This window comes from Schistocerca piceifrons, chromosome 5 (assembly GCF_021461385.2).
Source record: "Schistocerca piceifrons isolate TAMUIC-IGC-003096 chromosome 5, iqSchPice1.1, whole genome shotgun sequence".
Taxonomy (NCBI): domain Eukaryota; kingdom Metazoa; phylum Arthropoda; class Insecta; order Orthoptera; family Acrididae; genus Schistocerca; species Schistocerca piceifrons.
The window spans coordinates 311,231,220-311,255,874 of record NC_060142.1 but is presented as its reverse complement, the minus strand read 5'-3'; the positions used below and the strand labels follow the sequence as shown (position 1 = coordinate 311,255,874).

General features: G+C 42.0%; 1 protein-coding gene across 1 annotated transcript in view; it reads right to left on the bottom strand.

The window, feature by feature from the left end:
* Positions 1 to 24,655, bottom strand: part of LOC124798964 (neuronal acetylcholine receptor subunit alpha-7-like) — a 347,863-nt gene that overhangs the window by 306,739 nt on the left and 16,469 nt on the right. Inside the window, exons 4-6 of the mRNA XM_047262499.1 lie at positions 10,159 to 10,268; positions 3,712 to 3,892; positions 1,252 to 1,327 (exon numbers count right to left, since the gene is read on the bottom strand). Coding sequence (XP_047118455.1) covers positions 1,252 to 1,327; positions 3,712 to 3,892; positions 10,159 to 10,268 — 367 coding nt within the window. The remainder of the gene's footprint in view (positions 1 to 1,251; positions 1,328 to 3,711; positions 3,893 to 10,158; positions 10,269 to 24,655) is intronic.

The window sequence follows — 24,655 nt, the reverse complement described above, 5'->3', positions numbered from 1 at the left end:
CTGTGTCACTGATCGAGAGATGTTTTCAGTTGCGAGTTGTGACTCGAAGCACGTGTAATAAAATATGATGCAACACATTCGTCACATCATTTTGTTGTGAATACGCAACTGTTTTATTTTCAGTAGTTCAGTAGGTACAAAACTGCGACTTTTAATGATTCTTTAGCAATTATCTACAAATATGAGGCTACTTTATATAGTACTGCGCAAAGAATACAGTAAAGTATAATTTCAGGTTGTAACCGTTAGAATACAGTAGGTAACGTCAGTAAATATAATGTTTGTGAAATTAATAACAACTATTTAGAATATACTGCTCTCCAGTTACTTAACGAAGAAAAATTACTAGAATCCAAATGTTTCTGATAGAGAAGGTATATAAACCAAATTTTATCACATACTTGAATTTTCGAAACTTGTCGTGAGTACAATAAAAGAAGAGATTAGTTAGTTGTATCGTGCCTCGATCTTCGTATTCATCACTAAATTAATGTAAACCTGTTTTTAGTACGAAGACTGTGCAGTTACAACTCTCGCTCATAGACGCTACCATACAACATGGTTTCACGGTTACCTTACTGACACTGAGACAGAAAGTAAGTAGGAAAAAAACATGTTTCTCAGCGGGCAGCAACTTCAAAATCGTTTCTGCAGTAGACTTAGCTCGTAGTAAACTACGTAACGATCCATATTTTCTTTCTCAAGTTTCCACAAGATGGAGAAAAATTCCTGCTTCTGGAACAGTTCTGCAATTATGGGTCCCTAAGTGCTGTTTAGAATCTAACTACACGCTGAGTTCGGGTTAAGTAGGATTTCAAGCAATAGAACGAGTGAAAAAGTGACAGGTCACATCAGTTACAGTGATTTCATTACTATATATAGAGAGGGGCCCCTTTTTCGCTCGTTCGTTATCTGAAACGTAAGCATTGTAAATTTTAGTATGTTCTACATATGCGAGAATGAAAAAACTCTTCTGCTGATATTATTGAAATATGAGGTCTGGAATTTTAAGTTAGTGAAACTGAGGACTGAAAAATCATCAAAAAGCTTAGAACAGACATTGTTTCACGTACTGCAAGTACGAACTGCCTTTGAAGTAAGTTTTCTGAGCAAGCAATCTGAATTTGAATTGAATTATTTTTTTAATTTTTTTGTTTTCTTGTTTCGTAGAGAATGGTTGTACTCACAAAGCGGTGTTCGTAATGAAAACATTGGCTGTGTGGGGGAGCCGCACTGTCGAGTGGTACATACCTAGGAGATCCCATTCACCGTTCGTTATGAAGCTGCTGATGTCTCCGCCCGTGTCGTCTTGTAGCTGCAAATCCAGCTGTGAAAAGCAAGTCCACGCGTCAGTTCGAACAGAGGCGGTGTCATCGGTTTCTTATAGACAAATGATCTACTAGTAAGTACAAGTAGGAGTGTGAGAGAAGTTATTTCCAGTAAACATGAAAACGGATATTTGAGAAACCACGATTTTGCTATGTGTTCTTCAAAATGTTAAGGACATTCAAGGTATCCGAAAAAAAATAATTTGTAAAAGGTGCGGTTCCTTTTCACTTAACCATTCTCATTTTTACTGTAAAAATCTACGTTGCATGTAGTTACGAGAATTTTCTCTGCATTGAAATAGTAAATGTGTTTTTCTTCCTCCATAACAGTTTTCGTCCATTTTACTCACGTGATACACACGTGGCATATGAAACGGATATTACGTCGTGATTGATGGTGGCAAATAACATTTCTTAGTTCTCTCCATCTACAACAGATAACGGATCAACAGAGGATTTGTGCGGTGGCTTGTAAAAAGTTCTTATAGCTGGTTTCGGACAAACAAATCGGTGTGATTTCTAGGGCTCTCGCGACGTTATTTCCCAGTGTGCATCCAGTGTGGCGATTTCATATTTCTGTTCACTATATTTTGACAACTGAAGGATCGGTGGTTAAGGTCTCTTCGAGTATGTTTGGAGATGGATTATAAGCTCAGATCGGACATGGATGGGAGAGAAAATCAGTCGTATTCCGATGTTTGTCTCAATCCAACTAGGGAAACGTAGAAAACCTAAATCTCGATGGCCGCACCGAAGTATGAATCCTGCTCCTCCCGAAGTCGAAATATCAGCGAATAAGTCTGTGAAATATTGTGCCGAAGAGCGGTATCCCGAAGCCAACCGGAAAATCTGAAATGTGGCTTCGACTGACACAAAAAGCATAGCAAATTTTGAAAGATTCTTGAGAATTATGGGGTTTGTAATTTTCAAGGCATATTTTACAGATGAAATACAATCTGCAGTTAAGCTTGGTCAAATACATTGTGGAAGTGCAACTTCTCACGATAATTATTAACGTCAGTGACAAAACAATCTTCATCCTCATTGTTAAAACCGTCGACAGTTTCCCCAGGGATGAAATATGTGTCATTGTCATCACTTGTAAAAATCGTCATAATCCTCAGTGATAAAACAATCGTCAAAATATCAGGGATCTTAACCATCGTAATCATCAGTGATTTAACCATCACAGATTTTTTTTCATTTTTCCCCAAAATTCATTTCCTACCTAAGCTGTAGAACTCTTGTTTCTTTTCAGACAAATCCAAGACAGCTTTGACTGGGATAAGGAGGCTCCCAATAGGAAATATTAGACAAAGAGTACTAGTTTCAGCATTTGTCTCAAACTGAGGGGAACTGCCCGAATGTCTTGTTTGGAACCGGAGGCCTTCAACTATTTGATATTTGTTCCTGCGACAGCACTGTCACAGACAAAATATGAGGAAGGGCTAGTTTTTGTGTTTCTGTATCTGTTAATGCATGTAAGATAGTAAGGGCGAATATTGGCCGATATCTCCTGATGTGTCTCTATTCTTGTCATCACCGTTACCGGTAAAAACATCATCATCATGACCATCACAAGAAATAAGTTGATGCAGTGGTTAGCACGGAGGACTGTTTAAATCAATGTCAGGCGAACGAAATTTCGGTCTGCTCTGGTTCCCCTAAACCGCATATTGTAAACACCAGAATGGTTCCTTTGAAAAGCACATGTCATACTTCCTGCCCTGACATTCCCCAATCCTAGTGCTCCATGTCTAATAAAGCCGTCCCATCGTCATCAATTTCAGGGTTATAGCCTTCGCCATCGTCACCTAGAGGAAAATCTATATTCACTATTGTCAGTGGCAAACTCATCATTGTCATTAAATTCAATAGCGAGACATTAGTATTCATCGTTGGGGAAGGGGAGAGGGGACTTCCGTGCCCCTTACGGTCACGACGTTGGCAGTCGTCGAAATCTCGGGTTTTACTCTTACCGAAAAAAAATTATCCACGTTTTATGTTATCGTCCACGGCCACTGTTGAAGCATTTGCGGCTGAGAACGACACATTTCTCAGTTCAGGGCGTAACGCTACAAAGCCACATCTAGTGACACACGGTTACATGTACGTCGCCGTAGATGAGGTCAAGTTTTAATGAAACTCTGCCTCATACACATTGCGATATCTTTTGTAAAGTTAGTCTATGTGTCCGTGTTCTTTGCAGAGTGCAACACTTCCCGAAGTTGAGCGGAGGAATTACTGCACATTTACTAGTACAGGCTGAGAAAATTCTACACGTGACATGCAGTGACTATATGGAGAGTGAGTGGATTATCTCTATTAACAGTGTTTTCAGAATTAACAATGAAATGGCATTTCTGCTATGCTGTTGGGGTACCTGAAAGCCGTCATAGGTCCAGCTACCGAACTTCATCTCACACCGCTGATCATCAAAGGGGAACCACGTAATGTCTATCTTGCATGTACTCTTGAAGATGCCCGGTGGAACGTACAAGCAGCTACCGTTATTTCTGACCACAACGTTCGTTGGATACGTCCCGTCGAAACCCTCATCAGCACTTGTGGTGGAAAAGTTGAAAACAACAGAGTTACAGGCAAGAAAAGTAAGTTAATCTAGTGTGATCTCAAATTTCATTTACAAAAAAAAAAAATAAAAATAAAAACTCAGAGAGGATTTTCTGCATAGATTGTCACAGTTAAAAGAGTAGAAAAAGAAATCAAAAATACTTTCTTTGAGAAAAAAGGCAAAATTTATAGTAGCAGTACTGTTAAACAGAACAGTTGAAGTATTTTAAATGTGTCTACTTTTTTGTCGTTGTTGAAAAGATGAGAATTTGGAGAATGGTATGTGGGAGTATCACGAGAAGCCGGACTGGGAGGAGATACACTGGCGGCGTGTGCCGGCAATGTGTCTCGCACCAGCCCGCAGGGAGCACAGTGGCCCACAACAACGGCAACTGACAGACCGTACCTGGCACCGGGCACTAATGCTCGGGATTACCCCTTTGATTGATTTAGTTATTTATTAGGTCACACAAAGAGTAAATATTCTTTTTTTACTTCCATGTATGTAAATATTAATTATTTTAAATTAAATTTAAACACTTTAACACAGAAAGCATGTTACAGTGCAGCCCGTTGAAGGACGTTATGCTCTGGTATTTATTTTAGGTTTTTTTGTTTTTTTTTCTTTTAAATAATTGTGGTTGTTTACAGGAAACATTTTTTTTTGTTTCACAGAATATTGCAGTTAGATTCCGCAGGCATCGCCGGCTGATACCGACATTCGCGAATCGCTGAATATGGCAGACTGAGCGCGCTTTGTTTTGGCACCAGAATAACTGTCGATGAAAGGTAAGTAGAGAATACAAGCGTACCCTGAACTGTCAGACGGAATCACCGAAAGTACTTTACGATGGATGGCGATTTGCTGATCTACCGATGCGGGTACGTCTTTCATATCTCAACCTTAATTAATAACTGGGATGTTGCGATCCCAATACTATTTATTAATGTAAAAATCTATTACCGTCTGGATAGTAAATCTTTTTTATTAACATAAGATCGGTTACAACGCCTTATGTACCGTCATCAGATATAAAATGCTTGACTACGAATAGCACCGCCAATGTTGATCGCAGTATTTTAAGGAGCAAACTTACGATACTCCAGTTGACACTGACGTGCTATCTGCAGTCATTTTGGTGATGGGGGATACTGCATTGTAACCAGCCATACGTTAGTAAAAATACTTCGCCATCGAGACGAAAATGTTTTTTTTTTTTTTGTATTTCTGATTAATAAGTTGAAATTAGCAGCTCGAGTGCAGTTTTCGGTATAAATAACACTAGCTCTGCTTCGATATTATACATCGGTGCACCCTGTCTATGAAGTAATATTAACGGTCATGAGTTTTTAGTCATGTAGACTCATTTGATAGCGATGTAGAGGAAATACCGTTTAAGATAATCATGTACTTCCATCAGATACAGACAATAATTTACTATGCCATGAACACTTCATGCATTATGACTGCCTTCATATGTTTTGTGCATCATTTCTAGCATATTATCGTGACGAGCACCCCTTCATAGATATGCGTATCGCTGTATAGTATTTAATATGTTCATGCATACACTTTACGATTTATAACTCTAGAAAGAAGAAAAAACACGATATTACTGCTGCAGAACGCTCTTGGCTCCCGGAAACCTCGACTTTAGTCGAATTCTCTATGTCTACACCAGCGGAAAGGAAAACATTAGCCACAGAAATCCATCCACCTTCCAGATTGACGGATTTGTAACCCAGACGAAGACTCACATTTCGAATGTCAGTTTGACGCATAGATAGGCGTTTAATTTAAGGATGAATTCAACGGAGGTGATCCGTTTTACCTATCGTGTTTCTGCTCATTTCAAATTCCACTCAATTATGCGTAGTGATTTACTCAATGGACATTCGTCACACGCAGCATATCGTATTTTCAGTAGTTACAAACACTTCGTAGCTCTACGAGTTTACGAATAAAATCTCCTGTAATACAGGACTCTCAAAGACACTACTTTGTGGCCAAACGCGGCATTCTCAGTCTGTTCATTCGGCGACGCGCAATTCGCAATGTTGCAGGTTACTACGTTAATGTAATCCTTTTAATCAACTAAGAGACGACAATCAGAGAGTGCGGAACCAGGGCAAGTGGATTCCCGTGGAACGAGCTACACTGTACAGGCGAAATGATAATGTTTATTTTACAGAAAACATAGAAAGAAAGAAAAAACAAGAAAAGGAGTCTGACAGAAAGCAGAGAAGTTGTGACGTATACTTAGGGTGGCCGTCAGCCAGCCAAGTATTAGAGTTATGTTTTAGTTAGAGGTTAAAGTCGTCACTGCCGAGCGTCCGCAGAGCCATCTGGTGAGAGACGAGGTCGTCCTGACCGTCTTCAATGCCTGTCAGCCTGCCAGTCCTGCGAAATATTTAGACACTTCGTTTTAATATTGTTTCAGATTAAGAACTGCTAGTTAGAAGTAGATAAGTACGTTTTAATGTGTAGTTTTTTGTTTCATGGAAAAGAGAATTCTAGTGGATTTACCTTAATTTTTCCTTAAGCACAACTGCAACAGTTAATTTAACTGTGTCTGTTATGAGAAGAACACGAAATTTATAAAATGGCAAATGAAAGGTAACGTAATTTTAAAGTTAACCTTTTTTTTTTAGTCAATACATTCTAGTTTACTATTTTGCTCAGAGAATGACAGATCGTATATGAAATTAAGCAAGTTCGAAATGTGAATGAATGCATGCCAGCTAAATGTGTTATCATATTGTTTTCATCTCTTCTTTTTTTCTGTCTCAGGGCACAAAAGGAGGTAAGTTATTTTTAATAATGGCACTATCACATTCCATTTAAGTCTGGTTGCTTTTCAATTTATTGAAATGGCGTTTAAATGACAATGGGAGAGAGAGGAAGCGTTACATACCCTGATTGTTGTTGTCTAGTCCTACCGATAGAGACAGATAGAAACCCAAGAGAGGCAAGCAGAGGTGCCGGTACGAGGTGACGGTGGCCGTTGTTGATCGCACGTGCTGTGTCCATCCTACAGCCATACTCTCACACACATTCTCGCTCGCTCAGGACACAATAGAGGTATTCTGGAAAGAAGGTACTTCCCTTCTCGGGGCCCTCGCCTTCCGATTTTTTCTCTCTCTCTCTCTCTCTCTCTCCACCGTTCGTCGCAGCGACAGCAAGAAATTAAAATCAAGACACAAAATGAGTATTGAGAACAAGTTACAGGCAACTCCGTTTTATGTACAATAGATGAAATAAACCTTCTAGTTACAGCTGAAATCTTTGCTCCTTAGCCAAAGACCAAGAAAAGTGCAAATAATAGCTCATGCTAATAGCTACAGCTAATATGAAGCCTGTATATAGTTGATTGCGTGTGGTGGCAGAATTTAAGCAAGGATGCTATTTGTCTAAGCGGGTAAATGCTATATATATATAAATCGTCCTTAATGAAAGGACTTGTTGCTTTATACAGTTATCCACACATTTGCTCTCGATATTAGATAGTCGGCTGACTGATCGATTCTCCAGAATATCTCTATTGGCTTGAATACCGATTTTTTTTCATCCTGAGTTGAATTTCTCATCTCCTCAGTTCACATGTGTATATGCAAAACTTACTTGTTTCGTTCCTTACAGTACTATGTAGTATTTTCTTTTAACTTGACCCTGAAAACAACGTTCATCGTTTATATTAAATTCTCACATTTCTAAAGACAATACATGTGGATTATCTATTCATGCCATTTTCCTTTCGTTCCGTTTTACTTTTTCAGATAGAAACATGGTTGCTAGCAAACCCTCGTTTGAATATTTGTGGCACTTCCATTTTATGGATCTAACTTTTTCTAAATATTACTGAAATGAAACAAGCAGAGGACAATTGTAGGTAGCATGATACTTTTCTAGGAGATCGGAAATGTTGTCTGACTCAACAGAAAACTGAAATTCTATAGCTAAGGTCTCTAACTTTTACAGTATTTTTACAACTGACGTCAGATCTTGCCATTGGTCTTCGTCTTAATCCAATCGGAAAAGTGTGCAATTGTAAATAAGTCATTCCCCTACATCATTTGCGTCTTCTTTACTATAAACGAAATATTAGGAATATATACAAGGTAAATCGAAAATAGTGAGCAAGTGCGATGAATCGGAATCCTCATGCAATAATAAGCAGAAAAGCAGTAACAACATGTGTCCGGAAATTATTATTTTCCGAGTTATGACACAGTCTTTATGGCTACTGTCGCAAATGAGTGTTTTTCATCTGGTTCTTGAAAAATGTATGAATTATTGTAATAAATTTCTTATGTTCACTAGGATGGAATGATTTTAGCAGGCAAGAGGGATAATGTCGCAGCAGTACACTCGACAGTGTGAATCCGAATGCATCTTAATGCTCATAATAATGGTGGATGGATAGGTAGATAGGGAACAAATTAACTCTCCCTCTCGCCTTACCTACCAAATTTCTTTACATAGTATTGCGGTCAAACCGACATATGAAGCAACATCTGTCAAAGATGAAGCCATACCAACGCGCTGAGGACTATTCATCTGTAAGATAGAAATTGAACCATTCGAAACATTCACCAAGTGACAAGTTTAGAGAAGAGTTGCACCCGGTTTAATATGGCATTCTCGTAACTATGAAACTAAACAATTCCAAATTCATGCGGGTATAAAATTTCTTTCCGGTTCTTACCTGAGGAATCCAATCACCAGCTATTCCCACTGTTTTCGATGCGCCTTGTTCAACAATCGGCATTCGCCAAATTTCATTTTTCGAAATCTGCTGAAATCTGCTGAAGTTCGACTTTGTAGCTAAGCACACCAGGCCAAATATTAGCCAATTCGCTAAGAGACATCATGCTAATAGTTCACTGTCCAAATCAGGCTCTAGCCTTGAAAATGGCCCCATTTCGGGTCAGATATGACAATCCAGCTGAAGCCATCGCTAATCGGATCCTGTAGAGCAGGAATGGTGATTTCTACGTTCCACCCTCTCTTCCAAATAGTCCCATACGTTTTATGCAGGATTACGATTGGGTGATTTAGTAGGCCAGCCGAGGTGCCATAGGGTGTTGGAGCGTTCGTCTATCAGGAACGTTTGCGCGCAGGCATGTGACCACGGCGGTTGTTATCTTGGATGAGGGAGTGTCCACGGCATACTCATCATGAAGATACAGAAGAAAGGGCAACAATTCGTCACCGAGAATATTGAAATAAACATCCTTTTTCGTGTTTGCGGTAACCTGAACGAGCGGAACGACTTCATGGTACGTGAAACACCGCTAAACTACCAGAGAGCCACCTCGGGCCACAAATACGCCTTTCACATACCGCGGCTTTGCGTCTCATTCAACTGTCGGTGCATCATCTGAAAAGAGTCGAAATCGCGACTCCTCAGATTACACTACAGGACACGTCATCTGAAGTCCTGATTCTGTCTTGTGCGCTTCACTGAAGACTTGTAGTCTTTTGTGCGGCCGTGAGCAACGGCATTGTTCATAATACGTGGTTTCAAACATCCACTGCATGAAGGATGCTTCGCAGTGTCGGCAACTAGCTGAGATGGAGCTGCATTCACTGACGGCAGCAATTTTGCCGAGTTTGAAACCGATTGCGACTGACAAGACGTGACATTCTTCGTCTCTGGTCCCTCTAGGTGACGACCTGTTTTACAACTCGTCTTACGCCGTGTTACATGCCTGCGAATTGTAACCGTTCCTTGTAGACACATTGGAAGTCCGCATAGATACATAAACAAAACGAGCAATTTTATTCAGGGCGTGGCCACCGGCACGTCAAACACGCGATAGCTCCTTTGTGCCAATCTGACGTGCCTCCACATGGACTTATCTTAAGCGATGATTCTTGACTGACACAAGCGTACACCACTTCAGTGTCGTGGCTTACGAATGCACCAGATTAACCAGTCTGATTAATATATAGCCCAGTGTGCTTACTCTACCCGAAGGTAACCTCATTGTATGAATAAGTTGAGTGTCAACGTATTTTGGCAACAAACATATTTAAAGCTATCCACTTCCAGGATTTTGCAAATTTTGAGAGTAAAGAGGCAAGCTCATTTGCACTCTTCACAGGTCAAAACGAATGGATGGAAAAGGTGTGTTGGTGGCGCGCAGCATAAAACGGAAAGAAAGTCCTGGCAGAGTTCGGCGAAGTCTCGATCACTACGAGTGAGTCGTGAGTGTTGTGCGCGAGGGCTAGAGGAGTGCACGTCCGCTGCCATACCTGTTGTACATTAGCACGTCTGGCTTCCAGATGCGGTGCGGCGGTATCCTCAAGTCCTTGACGCCGCCGAACTCTGACGAGTTCCACCTGAGGTTCACGTCGTTCCACTCCTGAGGACCAACAAGAGAAACAAAACAAGGTTGCGGGTGAGGGAGCGGGCAGGAGGTTGGGGGCGGCCCGGGGCCGGCCGCCCGAAGCACGGCGCCGCTGACGCGCACGTCGACGCGGCCCCGTGACCCCGAGGCGGCCCGCGCCGGCCCGTCTAACTTACTTGTCAGCAATGAAACTACTTCTCTACACATTTACTACAGCCGATGGTACCGTAACAACGCAAGGAAACACAGCGCAAACGAAGGAGGCTGCTCGCGGGGAAAGGGGGGTGGGCGGTGAGCACGTGGGACAGACAGTTTACCTATTGCAACAACGGCTAATGAAAACTAAACAAGTTATGTAGAATGAATCTCTCACTACTCGGCGGAGTATGCGTTTTGAAATTTGGTGACAGATTAAAACGTTGTGCCGGACCAGAAACGTGCCCAGAACGTGGCCTTTCTGAAGCAATACTCTTACCATCCATCTAGGCGTATTCATTGCCCGAGAAAGACAAAGTCCCCGGGTTCTATTCTCAGTGCAGCACAGTTTTTATCTACCAGGACGTTTCAAGACAAGTTATGTTTGTTTACTCGTGGTCATCAAGTCATTGGCGAACGAAATGGCAAGGTAACTCCCGAAGAAAAGATCGGAGGAGTACTAATAGGTTTCGGGTAGCCCACTGGCGTAAAGAGATTCCGCCCAGAAAGAGTATTAAAGAGAAAACCTCGATTTGCAACGCAATCCTGTAACAACATACGACGCCATCACGTGAATGAAGCTAGAAGTACACGACGAACGAACGAGTAAATTATCCTTTGTAAACAACAAAGTGTGCAAATTGGCGAACAGTAACACGAGCACTTCGAAGGCCGCTTCAGCGTACAGTTTATGTAGCACATTAGTTGTTGTATTTCGCCAGGAGGGTAGTTTCTGGATTGTAGGTTCATGTTCCTGCAACATACCTTAAACGATGAGAGACAAAGGATACGCTCTTTGATTGTGAGTTACGTGATTTTAATGCCTTCGTAGCTATCTAGCTGTTCGATTTATTTTGCCAGCCACATTACAAGAAACGTTATCTTAGCTTTTGTCCAGCTATTCATTTTTTACATTGTATTTGAAATTTCAACTTCGATGTAACGGAACTTAGTGGAAATCTTTCACCTAAAGTCTGCTTTAATAGTTGCAATAGGAAGCCTTTAGTTATTTGTTACGCATAACTACTGACGTTATCAGTCAATGCTGATAGCTATAGTGTTCGTTGCCTAAACCGTTTTCGTCACTTGCGTCATTCCCAGTAGTCCGCATTACGTCTTAGCCGATGGGTGCACAAGCATTTAGACTCCTAATTACCATGTACGAGGGAGTATAGTTGGGCTACGAAGTCTCACGCGACGGAGTCCTTGGACAAAAATTTCCCAGCTAACATGCCGCGTCAAATACGGATAAAATGTCAAGCTTTCGATGACTGCCTCAATCACCGTGAATTTGACGCGGCAAGTTAACTGAGAACTTTTTATCCAGAGATTTTCTACATACGAATTTCCTGTCGGACATTTAGATCCAAATGAATAATTTTGACTTTCAAATTTGTAGTAGGTTTTAAGGTTAGGTGATAACACAAGAATAAAAATCGCGAATTAGAGGAACAATGCTAATGAAATCCTTTTGAAAGCGGAGGAATCTCGTATTTTTCAGCTGCAAAGTTGGTGCGGCCTACCATAGTTTTGAAATTACACCTCAGATGATATGTGGCTGAGCAGCCTATGAACTAAATTCACAGAATTATTTTTTTCTCCCCTTTTGCGTGAACGCATGCGCTTCCTTCCCTCTCCTTGCCACCCAGCGTTCAGTTCGGTCAGCTGATTGTATTGTAATGCATTTAATTCATAGACAATAAACGTCGTCACTGTCCGCCCCCGGTAGCTGAGTGGTCAGCGCGACAGAATGTCAATCGTAAGGGCCCGGGTTCGATTCCCGGCTGGGTCGGAGATTTTCTCCGCTCGTCCTTTCATCCAAATCGACGTGCAAGTCGCCGAAGTGGTGTCAAATCGAAAGACTCGCGCCCGGCGAACGGTCTACCCGACGGGAGGCCCTAGTCACACGACATTTACATTTGACGTCGTCACTTTGAAAATTGCTATGAGATTAAGTTGTTGCTATACACTGATGAGTCAAAACATGTTCCACATATGAAATGTCCGAAAAGACTGAGAGCACCCATATATAAATTACTACCACTGCCCATCGCGAGAATAAATGCTGTATAGTATCGTTATCCTTACGTAACGCGCAAGGGAGGTATACAAGCGGAGCGGAGACAAATGGGGAACCGTTGTAATGACAATAGTTCCACAAATTGGGAAATCCACCGGCACAACCAACTTTCACAAAGGACAGATTATTATAGTCCAGCAGGTGGGAACGAACATCACGCGAACGGCGATGCTTGTTGGCAATTTGCGCGCTACTGTCTTGAGCATCTATGGGTAGTGCTTGAAGGGCGATGAAACCACAAGTAGGGGTCAGTGTTCTGGACGTCCATGCATCATCGCAGGACGTGGGGATGAGCGGGTTGAAAGCCCTGTAAAATGGAATAGTCGCAAATTTGTGGCAAATCTGACGACAGAAAACAGCATTGGCGCAGGCACAAGTGTTTGAGAGCACGCCTTGATCATAGGATATTGCTGTGAGGCTCCGCACCAGACGACCGCTACGAGTTCTTATATTGACCCAACGACTTCGCCATTTGCGACTGCAACGGCCACATGATCATCGAAATTGGACCGTAGATCAACGGAAACGTGTCGCCGGGACACGTGAATCTTGTGTCTGGGTACACCACAAGGTCGATATGCCGTCATCGAGACGAACGGTTGCCCTATACGCGCACTGCCCCACGGACATAGGTCGATGCAAGCAATGTTATTCTATGGGGCTATTCATCTGGATTTCATTGAGTTCTGTGGCAGATAGCATGACAACTGTGGGATACTTGAATATCAGTGCAAACCACATGCGTTCCTTAACGCCTGACGTCTACTCCCAAGGCGAAGGCATCTTCCATCAGCATGTTACAGAGCCAGAATCGCGTTACAGTGGTTTGAGAAGCACGATAGAACACTCACTTTAATGTCTTAGACACCAGATTTGCCTGATCTGAACCCGATGGAACACATTTGGCCGCCAGCAACTCTGCCAGAAACTACTGCCCCTAATTTACGAGGGATGCGTGAGCTGTGCGTAGACATTTACTGCCACGTGCCTGTGGACTCTTACCGAGGATTTATCGAATGGATGTCATGTAGAATCGCTGCTGTATTGCGTTCAGAAGGTGGACTATTACTTTGTGAACCAGGTTGTCATAACGAATGGGCTCGTCAATGTTAGGCGTAGGAACCCAATTTCGTATCCCTGTACAATTTTGACTCTAAATGTTCCGGACATAGCGTATGTTAACAATTTTAGGGGAAACGCGATTTCGAGACAAATGTTTTGTAATGTCGGCATTGTATTTTATTTTTTCAATAGTATTTACTTCAGATTGTGTTAGAAAGATCTCTAATTACCGCGCCTTTGAATACCAATCAGTTCTTCTAAGAAGATTCTTCGAAGAACTGGCTATTGACGAATATTTACGTCTCATGTACAAGAAAGAGTGTAGCAGTCACTTCATGAAGCCTGACCTATTGGCGCGACATGTACTTATACTTTCATGCTTACCGTTCCTTTTATTCAAGTTTCAAGGACGCAGCATCCTATCTGGCACATTACAGTAAATATCATCGGAAGCCTGTTGTCTTTTAAATTAATTGGCACTGCTGAGTTTACATGTGTAATTTACAAGTTGCATGTGCATCGCAAATTCGTCCAGTATAGTTCCTTAACAGTTCTTTTTGTGGTAACACTTTTTTATGTTGTTCGTAGGAACACTGTATTTGTATTGCAGCTTATGTTAACTCGTGGAGGTGTGTTCCGTCGATGCAGCTGAATGAAGGCAGTTTGTTTATTGTCATATGTGTTTCGCTTCTTTTATTTGGGAAGCATCCTCAGTGGCGATTTCCAGCGCTGGTAACTCATGCTTGTGGCCCTGGAGATGTATTCGTTAGCTTCAATGCTCCAGCTGGCTGATTTCTGGCGTTCTTTCTCCCACATGTGTCGCATGGCATATATCACTTCCACTTTCCATTTTGTGATCAACATGTGTGTGTTTTCAGTGTGTTAACTTGTTTCTTTCCGCCTTGAATCTAAGGTTTGTTTAAAACTAATGTACTTCAGGAAATCGACGAACACCCTACAGTAATGAACCTAAAAACAGTCAGAAAAAGTTCTAGAACTGGGGACCAAAACCGATTGGTCAGCTTATAAGCTCTACCATAAGCGTCACGGAGTGACAATTAATTTATCATCAGATTAATGTAGTCATTTTTGCAGATAAATTAAGTCTTCTAGGTATATCATCACATATAGTTGCTGACAGCCCTCATATACTCATTTCTTAACATAGTCTCTGTCGTTGGCTTGGATGACGGCGAAATAAGACGAAGTAACTACGATTCTGAAGGAAAAAATGGCGCGTCTAACTGTGAATTTCAATAAATGGACAAATAAGAAGAGTACGTTATGGCATACTTTAAGAGCAAATGGTAAGCGTAAAACTGGTTATGTTTCAACCTGAAACACTCTTCATTTTGAGATCAGAGTGCTGTAAGGTGCCCGGCACTATTCCAGCGTTTAGCAGCTGCGGCCGGCAGTATTTACGATTCTGAGAATGAGTTACGTATGTGGGTATCCTTCAAAGCATTTACTTTCTTCATGTGTTCTTACTGAAACAAATTTTAAAATGGAATGCCATTTGGACGTAAGATGTGAGCGAAACTGAATTTGATTGCAGTTCCTATCCGTGGGGGACAAGTTGGAATTCCTAAAATAGAAATCCGGTTAGCTTAATCTCTCTGTGACTGAATATATCAATACGTCCAGCGCACACTTTTAATGAAGTCCGTAGTGAAAATGTTACCATGTAAAAAATTAGAGTGACTTGAATAAATAAGCTAACAAGTGACTTAAACTCAATGTAGGCAGCATAAAATGAAATATAGTGAATAAATATTGCCGAACAACAGAAGACTGAAAAAGCATTGCACGCCGCGAATATCAAGTAATTCCAGTATTTTCAAGCAGTGACTGAGACGTGCACGGGGATCTGATTTTCTGACAGGATGTTAGGATGCATATGTTCTGTGTGGGTAGCAGCCTTCAAAGTACGTTACTTATTAAAACACTGTAATATAATCATTCGTATGGTACTCCATTGTGCCCAGTCATCGTTTATGACATCTGATATTTAAGTGGGCATAATAATTATCAATCTAACGATTAATGAAAACTACGCAGCTGTATAATTACAAATTTATTGTGCTACAACCGGTTGCACTCTTAAAACATCTGCAGGTTGCCGAGTTGTGCTAAAGTCATGATATAAATGGTCTGCTTATCGTATGCAGTGTCGAAGCACAGAACCAGAACCAATGATCAGAAACATCCTTCCGACCTCCTGGCGGAAGAAAGGCGAGCGGACATGGCATCATGCGTACAGTAAATTGCCCAGAATGTACGCAGCATACTGTGTATGCTCGCCAAAATTCCGCGAAGCGATTGGAAGGATGTTTCTGGTCATACTTTCTGGCTTTGTGCTTCAACTCTACATTCGGCAACCAGACAATTTATGTCAAGTCTTTAGTACGCCTCGGCAAGTTGCTAATATTCTAAGAGCGCAGCCTACACAATAAATGTGTAATTATGCAGCTGAACTGGTTTCCAATAATAATTAAAATTTGTCAGCTGTGACAGTCATCAAGATCAAGATTGGCAGTAATTAATATTCTTTTTGGAAAAAAAATATTCCTCAATACAATCTACTCGGCATCTAACGGATAGGATCCACCGACATTCCAGCTTCTTTTATCTTCTTCAGAAGAAAAATCGGTTTCCGAGTATCTGTAATCCAAGCTTACAGCACAACTAAATTCTTCGCCGTAAGTGAAATCCCTCACTCCAAGATTATAAAAGAGAAGGCATATGAAGCCGAGGATTCGACTAGAAGGGAAAAGAAAATTTTCCACGTGCGCTTTTTCTACGTTTGCGGGTGATGTACTGCCATTACAAAAACAAGTTTTTGCTTGCCAGTGTTGGTCCTTTGTGTATTAACTCGCTATTTAAATGATCCGTAACATAGTATCATCAGGAATCGTCACTCTCACACTTCTTCAAATATATATCCCATGATTTTCAAAAAACACATGCCATCACTTTTTCTGTAGAAGAAATGAGTTTCATTTTCTTTCTGAGCAGACTGACCGTTGCCAACTCGTTCTTTTAACGCCACTTTTGTCTCTTGGGAATAATCGTTTAATTTACACCCACACGAAATCACCATATATTCTTTGAGCTTGTCCATTAGCTCTTGCCCATATGATATTAAATTCATTTTAGATCATTTTCGGTCTGAACCCATGAAAGGCGAACGCCTCATACACGGGAATTCTCCGTAGGCAGAACATCATTTAGGATATTATGCACCCACTGACTTAACTGTCAGGCCAGTCCGCATAGCTGCTTCCATGATACGGGGAGGAGCGACGGTCCCGAATCGAATCCGCCCGGTATATCGATGACGTGTGTCGGTGTGCTGATCAACCTGGTTGGGCAGTTTCCCACAACCGCGTAGGTGAAAACTGTGCTGTTACGTACGTCCCACATCAGGTACACGAGTCGAAAACCTCAGACTTTCGCGTGGATAATATGAGGTGCATTCAAGTTCTAAGGCCTCCGATTTTTTTTCTCCGGACTGGAAAGAGATAGAAACATGCGCATTGTTTTAAAATGAGGCCGCGTTCATTGTCAATACGTCCCAGAGATGGCAGCACCGTACGGCAGATGGAATTTTACCGCCAGCGGCGAGAATGAGAACTGTTTTAAATACTTAAAATGGCGACGTTTTCCTTACTTGAACAGCGTGCAATCATTCGTTTTATGAATTTGCGTGGTGTGAAACCAATTGAAATTCATCGACAGTTGAAGGAGACATGTGGTGATGGAGTTGTGGATGTGTCGAAAGTGCGTTCGTGGGTGCGACAGTTTAATGAAGGCAGAACATCATGTGACAACAAACCAAAACAACCTCGGGCTCGCGCAAGCTGATCTGACGACATGATCGAGAAAGTGGAGAGAATTGTTTAGGGGGATCGCCGAATGACTGTTGAACAGATCGCCTCCAGACTTGGCATTTCTGTGGGTTCTGTGCACACAATGCTGCATGACGACCTGAAAATGCGAAAAGTGTCATCCAGGTGGGTGCCACGAATGCTGACGGACGACCACATGACTGCCCATGTGGCATGTTGCCAAGCAATGTTGACGCGCAACGACAGCATGAATGGGACTTTCTTTTCGTCGGTTGTGACAATGGATGAGACGTGGATGCCATTTTTCAATCCAGAAACAAAGCGCCAGTCAGCTCAATGGAAGCACACAGATTCACCGCCACCAACAAAATTTCGGGTAACCGCCAGTGCTGAAAAAATGATGGTGTCCATGTTCTGGGGCGTAATCCTTACCCATTGCGTTCCAAAGGGCACTACGGTAACAGGTGCATCCTACGAAAATGTTTTGAAGAACAAATTCCTTCCTGCACTCCAACAAAAACGTCAGGAGAGGGCTGCGCGTGTGCTGTTTCACCAAGACAACGCACCCACACATCGAGCTAACGTTACGCAACAGTTTCTTCGTGATAACAACTTTGAAGTGATTCCTCATGCTCCCTACTCACCTGACCTGGCTCCTAGTGACTTTTGGCTTTTTCCAACAATGAAAGACACTCTCCGTGGCCGCACATTCACCAGCTGTGCTGCTATTGCCTCAGCGATTTTCCAGTGGTCAAAACAGACTCCTAAAGAAGCCTTCGCCGCTGCCATGGAATCATGGCGTCAGCGTTGTGAAAAATGTGTACGTCTGCAGGGCGATTACGTCGAGAAGTAACGCCAGTTTCATCGATTTCAGGTGAGTAGTTAATTAGAAAAAAAATCGGAGGCCTTAGAACTTGAATGCGCCTCTTACTAGACGCAAACAGATGGGAGTATAATCGTACAATTCACGTTCAGAAGGGTAGGGGGCGGGAGGGACAGGAAGAGTGTCCGGCCACGCTCTGCCAATAACGTTGCCAAATCCAGACTAACGTGCTGGGCCCGTGAAGATGCGGAGTAAGCCCAGGAAAAAGAATATTGTCTTGACTGTCTAATGGGTTTTAATGCGATGATCACTTAACATGATTCCCTGAATTTTGTGGAATATTTGTTCGGAAGAAACCCCAAAAAGTCGTCCAGAACCTTATAAATCTTCGACGCTCTTGCGGTGGGGTTGGGATTCGTGTATCGGAATAGTCATCCTAATCCGATGTAGGGATCACTCAGGAAGGAAACGACAGCGTACGTAGCACAGATTATGGCTCAAGGAGGTGACGAAGAACAGTAAAAAGGAGAATGAGGACTCAGGTAACATCAATATTTTCAACGACATAGTGGTGGAAGAATTCTACTATCTAGTAAACAAGATTATATAAGATGGCAGAAACAAAAGAAGAATTGTGTAGGTTCCTGCAGACAAAGATAGCTTTCTGCAATAAAAAGAACTTTATTGATAACAGATCCGGACATCCGTATGTAAAGCAGAACTGACTAGTCAGAAAAGGCCGCGCCGCCTTTATAAAAGAAGGTGGGTGTTATTGGGTTGTCAGTAGAGATAAAACCACATTTCTGATACTTCCTGTTTCGCGTTCTCCCCATTTTTAGCGGTCCGCTTCTCACTTTCCTACTATTACACTGTTTGATAAAAAGCAACAGGCAGTTTTTTTTGTTTTTTTTTTTGCGGGGTGGGAGCTGAAAGGGGGGGGGGCGGCATCAGTCTTGTGACTGGTTTGATGTGGCCCGCCATGAATTCCTCTCCTGTGGCAACCTCTTCATCTCAGAGTAGCACCTACAACCTACATCCTCAATCATTTGCTGGACGTATTCCAATCTCTGTCTTCCTCTACAGTTTTTGCACTCTACAGCTCCCTCTAGTACCACGGAAGTCATTCCCTGATGTCTTAACAGATGTCCTGTTATAGGTCCACCTGTTAGTGGATGTATGACTGCTTTATGACTGCTTGAAATCTGATGGGGACCTTTTCAGTGAAGTATCTGAATGTCTGTGGGTGAATCGCAGACCATTCTTCCTCAAGATCCGAAACCAGAGGAGATAGTGAAGCTGGACATTGGCGTCTGGAACGAATCTGACCTTGTAACTCATCCTAAATAAGTTTCATTAGGTTAAGTCAGGACTGTGGGTAGGCCAGTCCATTTCAGGAATGTTATTGCCTCACAGATGTGGGGTGCTTCGTCATGCTGACGCGAACGATCATCGTCAATTGTTCCTCTACTGTACTCAGTGCCAATGCTGTAAAATTTGTTCACATCCCACCGCATTTAGCGTATTCCTAAGCGCAATAAGGGCACCACACCCTAACCACGGAAAACAACTCCATACCTTAACGCTACCTCCTCCGTTCTCCACTGTTGACACTAGATATGATGGTAGGTATCGTTCTCCAAACATTCGCTGAACCCAAACTCCGATGTCGGATTGCCACAGAATACAGCCTGATTCACCTCTAAATCACTCGTTTCCAGTCATCTACTGTCCAGTGGCTTCCCACCATACACCACCTCAACCGTCGCTAAAACTGACCACAAAAAACCGTTGCTTTTGAGTAGCTGCTCGACCATAATAACCCAGTCTTTATAATTCCCTGCGCATAGCTACTGTGCTGGCCGGACTGCTAGTAGCTCTTTGGAACTCACAAATGTTTCCTTCTACCGACTTTCATGCGAATTTTTGCAACTGGCCTCCACAATGCTCAACGATCAGTGACCCTCAGTACATGAGACCTGCCTGATCTTGGTTTAGTTGTAGTTGTTCGTTCGCGATTCTACTTTACAGTGACATCACCGACAGTCGACTTGGGTAGTGTTCAAATGTTGGTTGGTTGGTTGGTTGATTTGGGGGAAGGGACCAAATAGCGAGGTCACCGGTCCCATCTGATTAAGGAAGAATGGGAAAGGAAGTCGGGGGTGCCGTTTCAAAGGAACAATGCAGGCATTAGGCTGAAGCGATTAAGGAAAAACACGGAATACGTAAATCAGGATGGCCGGATGCGGGTTTGAACCGTCGTCCTGCCGAATGCGAGTCCAGTGTGCTAACCACTGCGCCACCTCGCTCGGTGTTCAAATGACCCTCAAAGATTAGTTATTCAGGTGGCATTCAATGGCTAGTCAACGTCCACAGTCGCTGAGCTCTACTGACAGACCCAGTCTGCTGCAACAGTGAAGAACGGGGGAGGCAGTGTTAAGGTATGGAGGTGTTTTCCGTGGTTAGGATTTGATGGCCTTATTGCGCTTACGAAGACGCTAAACGCAATACGGCATGAACAGAAATTTCAGCAATGTGCACTGCGTACAGTAGAGGGACGGTTGGGAGGCGTTGACTGTTTGCTGAGCATGACAAAGCACCCCCACATCTGTGAGGCAATAACATTCCTGAAATGAACTGACCTGCACACAGTCCTGACGTGAACCTAATGGAACACCTTTAGGATTAGTTAGGAGGTCGGCTTCGTTCCAGACCCCAGCGTCCAACTTCATTACCTCCTCTGATTTCGGCTCTTGAGGAAGCGTGGTCTGCCATTCCTCCATAGACATTCAGACACTTTACTGAAAGGGTCCCCAGCAGATTTGAACAAGTCATACACGCTGAGGGTGGACACCCCCATATTAAATATCCACTGGGAGGCGTCTGGATGCTTTTTATCAAACAGTAATAGCAAGAAAGTGAGAACTGGATTGCTAGAATTTGCAGAGAAGGCGAAGGGAGGTATTTGAAATGTGGTGTTACCTAAGTATGTTAAAACACAAGTGGACGGATAATGTACGAAATGAAGAAGTACGAAAACCAAATGGAGAGGGAAGAAGTTTACCTTACCAGATGACGACAACGATGAATAGTTATGTTGGCACCGGAAAGAGCAGCAGATGGAGAAAGAGAAAAAATGATGGGCGTTTAAACACTAGAATTTTTAGAAAAGCACATATGGTAAATGATGGAAGAGACCTCAAACAAGTTGAAACCTTCAAGAAAATTCGACTAGCTATCCATGAGCCTGACTGTTTGTATCTACGAATTTCCTTCAGCTCAGTTTTTATCAGTGCAGTTGTATAAATATTTTTGAATGAAATTAACCTGTGCGTGACACTCATACGTCCGAGAAACAGCCGCAGCTGTTTGATAGTTCGAAGAAAACCGTTACAGGTAACTCTTATGGGTAGTAAGTTTGTCTAACGAATTACCCGCTGTTTTCATTACATAATTCTTCAGATGACAGAAAATTATTCAGAAAACAAACAGTTATTTACAAGGCAGATAACGACCTCCAGTTTGCAGTACATATCCGAACTGAAATACGTAGGAACTAACACCTAAAATTTTCATTGAAGTAAAGTAAAGTTGTATGGCATGATTCGGATACCCTGAAGGACAGTTCAGCCGCCTGAACTGGAAAGGTGTGCTCTTTTACACCCGTAGGCACCTTTTCTTCATTAAGAGTGAGCATTGTGTGTTCAGTAAATAACACTAAAGTAATGGCATTCAAAAGGAAATTTGCAGCACGGTGCGACATAGTACTGGCGGGACGATCAGTGAAACGAATGGCACACTTTCAGCTATTAGGTTGTGTTAATAGTTACGAATATGAAAACGACGCCACTAATAAACTGAATGTTTCATACAGTGACAAGATAAGGAACGATACGAAGTGATGGCTACCCCAGCACGACAATAAGGAAGCGAATCTTGGGCATTTACTAAGAAAAAAAAAACAGACGGCTGAAATGAAATTTTTAAGGAAAATTGAAGGATGTACAATCAGAAATCAAATGAAAAACAATATTATAAGAGAACAAAGTACGTATACACTGTGTAAATGAAAAAAATGTAGCAAAGATGCATAAAATGAGAGCAACTTATCAAGAGAATGAGGTTAAAGCTCAGTTAAACAAACTAACATAAAAGAGCGGATTAGGATATCCGATGGACAAATAGCGTCAGTGAAGAAGGATCAGACTGTAAATCTACTCCGTGAATTGAATAAGAAGAGGCAGAAGTAATTTTGTAAAATTTTACCAGACCCACTCCTATCAGTCCATGTATGTATTACGTGGTTACAAGAAAGTAACCAGAGGAAATTTCAGGACACAGTGTTCAAAGAACAAAACATATCTCAGTGTACATATGATGCTTTTATCACCATTTGACATGCAGTGTTAAGTAATTGATGAATGTGACGAATTTACTTTCGTAAGGTCCAGTGACTCTTCAATTTCTTATAAAACCTGCCTTATCTCTTTGGCTAAAAACACAGTTCTTGCGAATATATTCGGCCTTCTTGTTGGTTGTGTTCCCGTAAGTCGTGCAATTCACAAAATTTCCCAACTTTCAACAGCATTGCACTTACGAAGGATATTTCCTTCCCTGTACCGCCTATTGCAGTCGTCCTGATCATGAATAAGCTTTCAACTGAAGGATCGCTTGAAACCTAACATACTTGTCACAGTCATCAACAGAGTGTCAAAAGGTTCTATTTAATTAATGAATGCCATTTCCAGGTTTGGTATATGTAACTCCCGAAGTTCGAACATGTAATACACTCAAAAACGTTCTGTTATTAGGGCCACTGTCTTCATTTACGTCTCTTTTCTCCTAAAGACGCGACTTATGTGTACAATTTTTCTAACGGAGATGCGTGCTATAAAGGTTTTTTTTTGGGGGGGGGGGGCAATAGTGCGCCGATGCATGTTGAAACACTGGAATGAAAGTACTGGATGTTTATCGCCGCAGTAAACGCTATCCCATGCAGTTCCTGTTTCGATTATCATCGGAAGGTCGCTTTCTCTGTCCCTTCGGCTGTGTCGGGGTGGTCACGTATTTGGTTTGTGTTGTAAAAATGTGTGGAGTATCTTCGAATCGAAAAGCGATCGCAAACAAATTGTGCAAAATGGCATTAAAAGTTTTGTCCGTCCGATGTTCATGATTAGCGTTACAAGGTTTCAAAGCTGTGTTTTTCGGCTCTAAGGATAACCTCTTGCTGCAGCTGCAGCCTAATAGCTGTCAGTTAAATACGCCAAGATGCAGCAACCTTGTAATCGCGGCGGCGTAGTCTGCAGGAAGAATTCAGTAACGCAGCACGGAGGAATACATTCGCGATTAAAACTGGGTTGTAAATTGTGGCTCTGCTTCACCGTGTAACTGCTTCATTGTAGAAGTTGTGGTTAAATATATGCTTAATCTCCCTGGTGACTACATCGTGTTGCAAGATGGTGCTATCTTTCTGCCATCATAGTATGTGGTCTCCATCACAATTTATCGCACTGTGTTTCGGTGCAGTTCTATTTTTTTGGAACTAGCTGCACAAAACTCTAATTATCTTATAGCTTTGTGTGTTGCGTTGAACAGATAAAAGTTGAACTCAAGGCTGATGTGCTCAAATGATAGCAGCTTTTAATTTTTATTTGAAGTATTACCACTTGAAAATTAGGTGGAGAGCATTTCCGTGTTTCGTTACTTTAAACAAGCAGTCTCTCAGGAGATCAGCGCGTATCCTTAGCACTGATTGGTAATACACTGGTCTTGGTCACCAATATACTTTCTTATTCATAACTTCATTTCGTGTTTCTGGATGACCCCATCATCAGAACTGTGGTATGAAAGATCCGATTCAAGACAAGATATTAACAGACATACACTAAAAAACCCAGTGAAGGTCAGAAACGTACCAGTCAAAGTCAATGCACAATACGCTGTCGCCTGTAAAACAAGTACATGTATTATTTAACTTCCATACTATGCTGTGTATAAATGTTTTATTAATAAAATAACCACATTGCAAGAAGGCTGCAGATACTATATTCGAAGCTGCTAGATTGTGAAACCGCGTAGTACATAAATTCCTTCCAAAACGTTAAAAGGAATGTTAGGTGGCAGGTCAAAATGACAAACAACTCAATAAACATGAATCTTATAACTTAGAAGGAAAGCAGCGCTTACACTTAGTGTGTGTACAAGGCAGCAGTGCCAGCGATACCCTGTTACCAGGTAATGCTTGCAGCAACGACATCGGTCATTACAATTTCTCCACAAAAACAATTATAGTTGAAAATTCCTCTCTACAAGGCCATAGCTGCAGTGCTTCAGCCTGCTGTGACTAAACCCACAAATATTGTACATGTTCACTACGCCAGTTTCAATGAAAAATGTA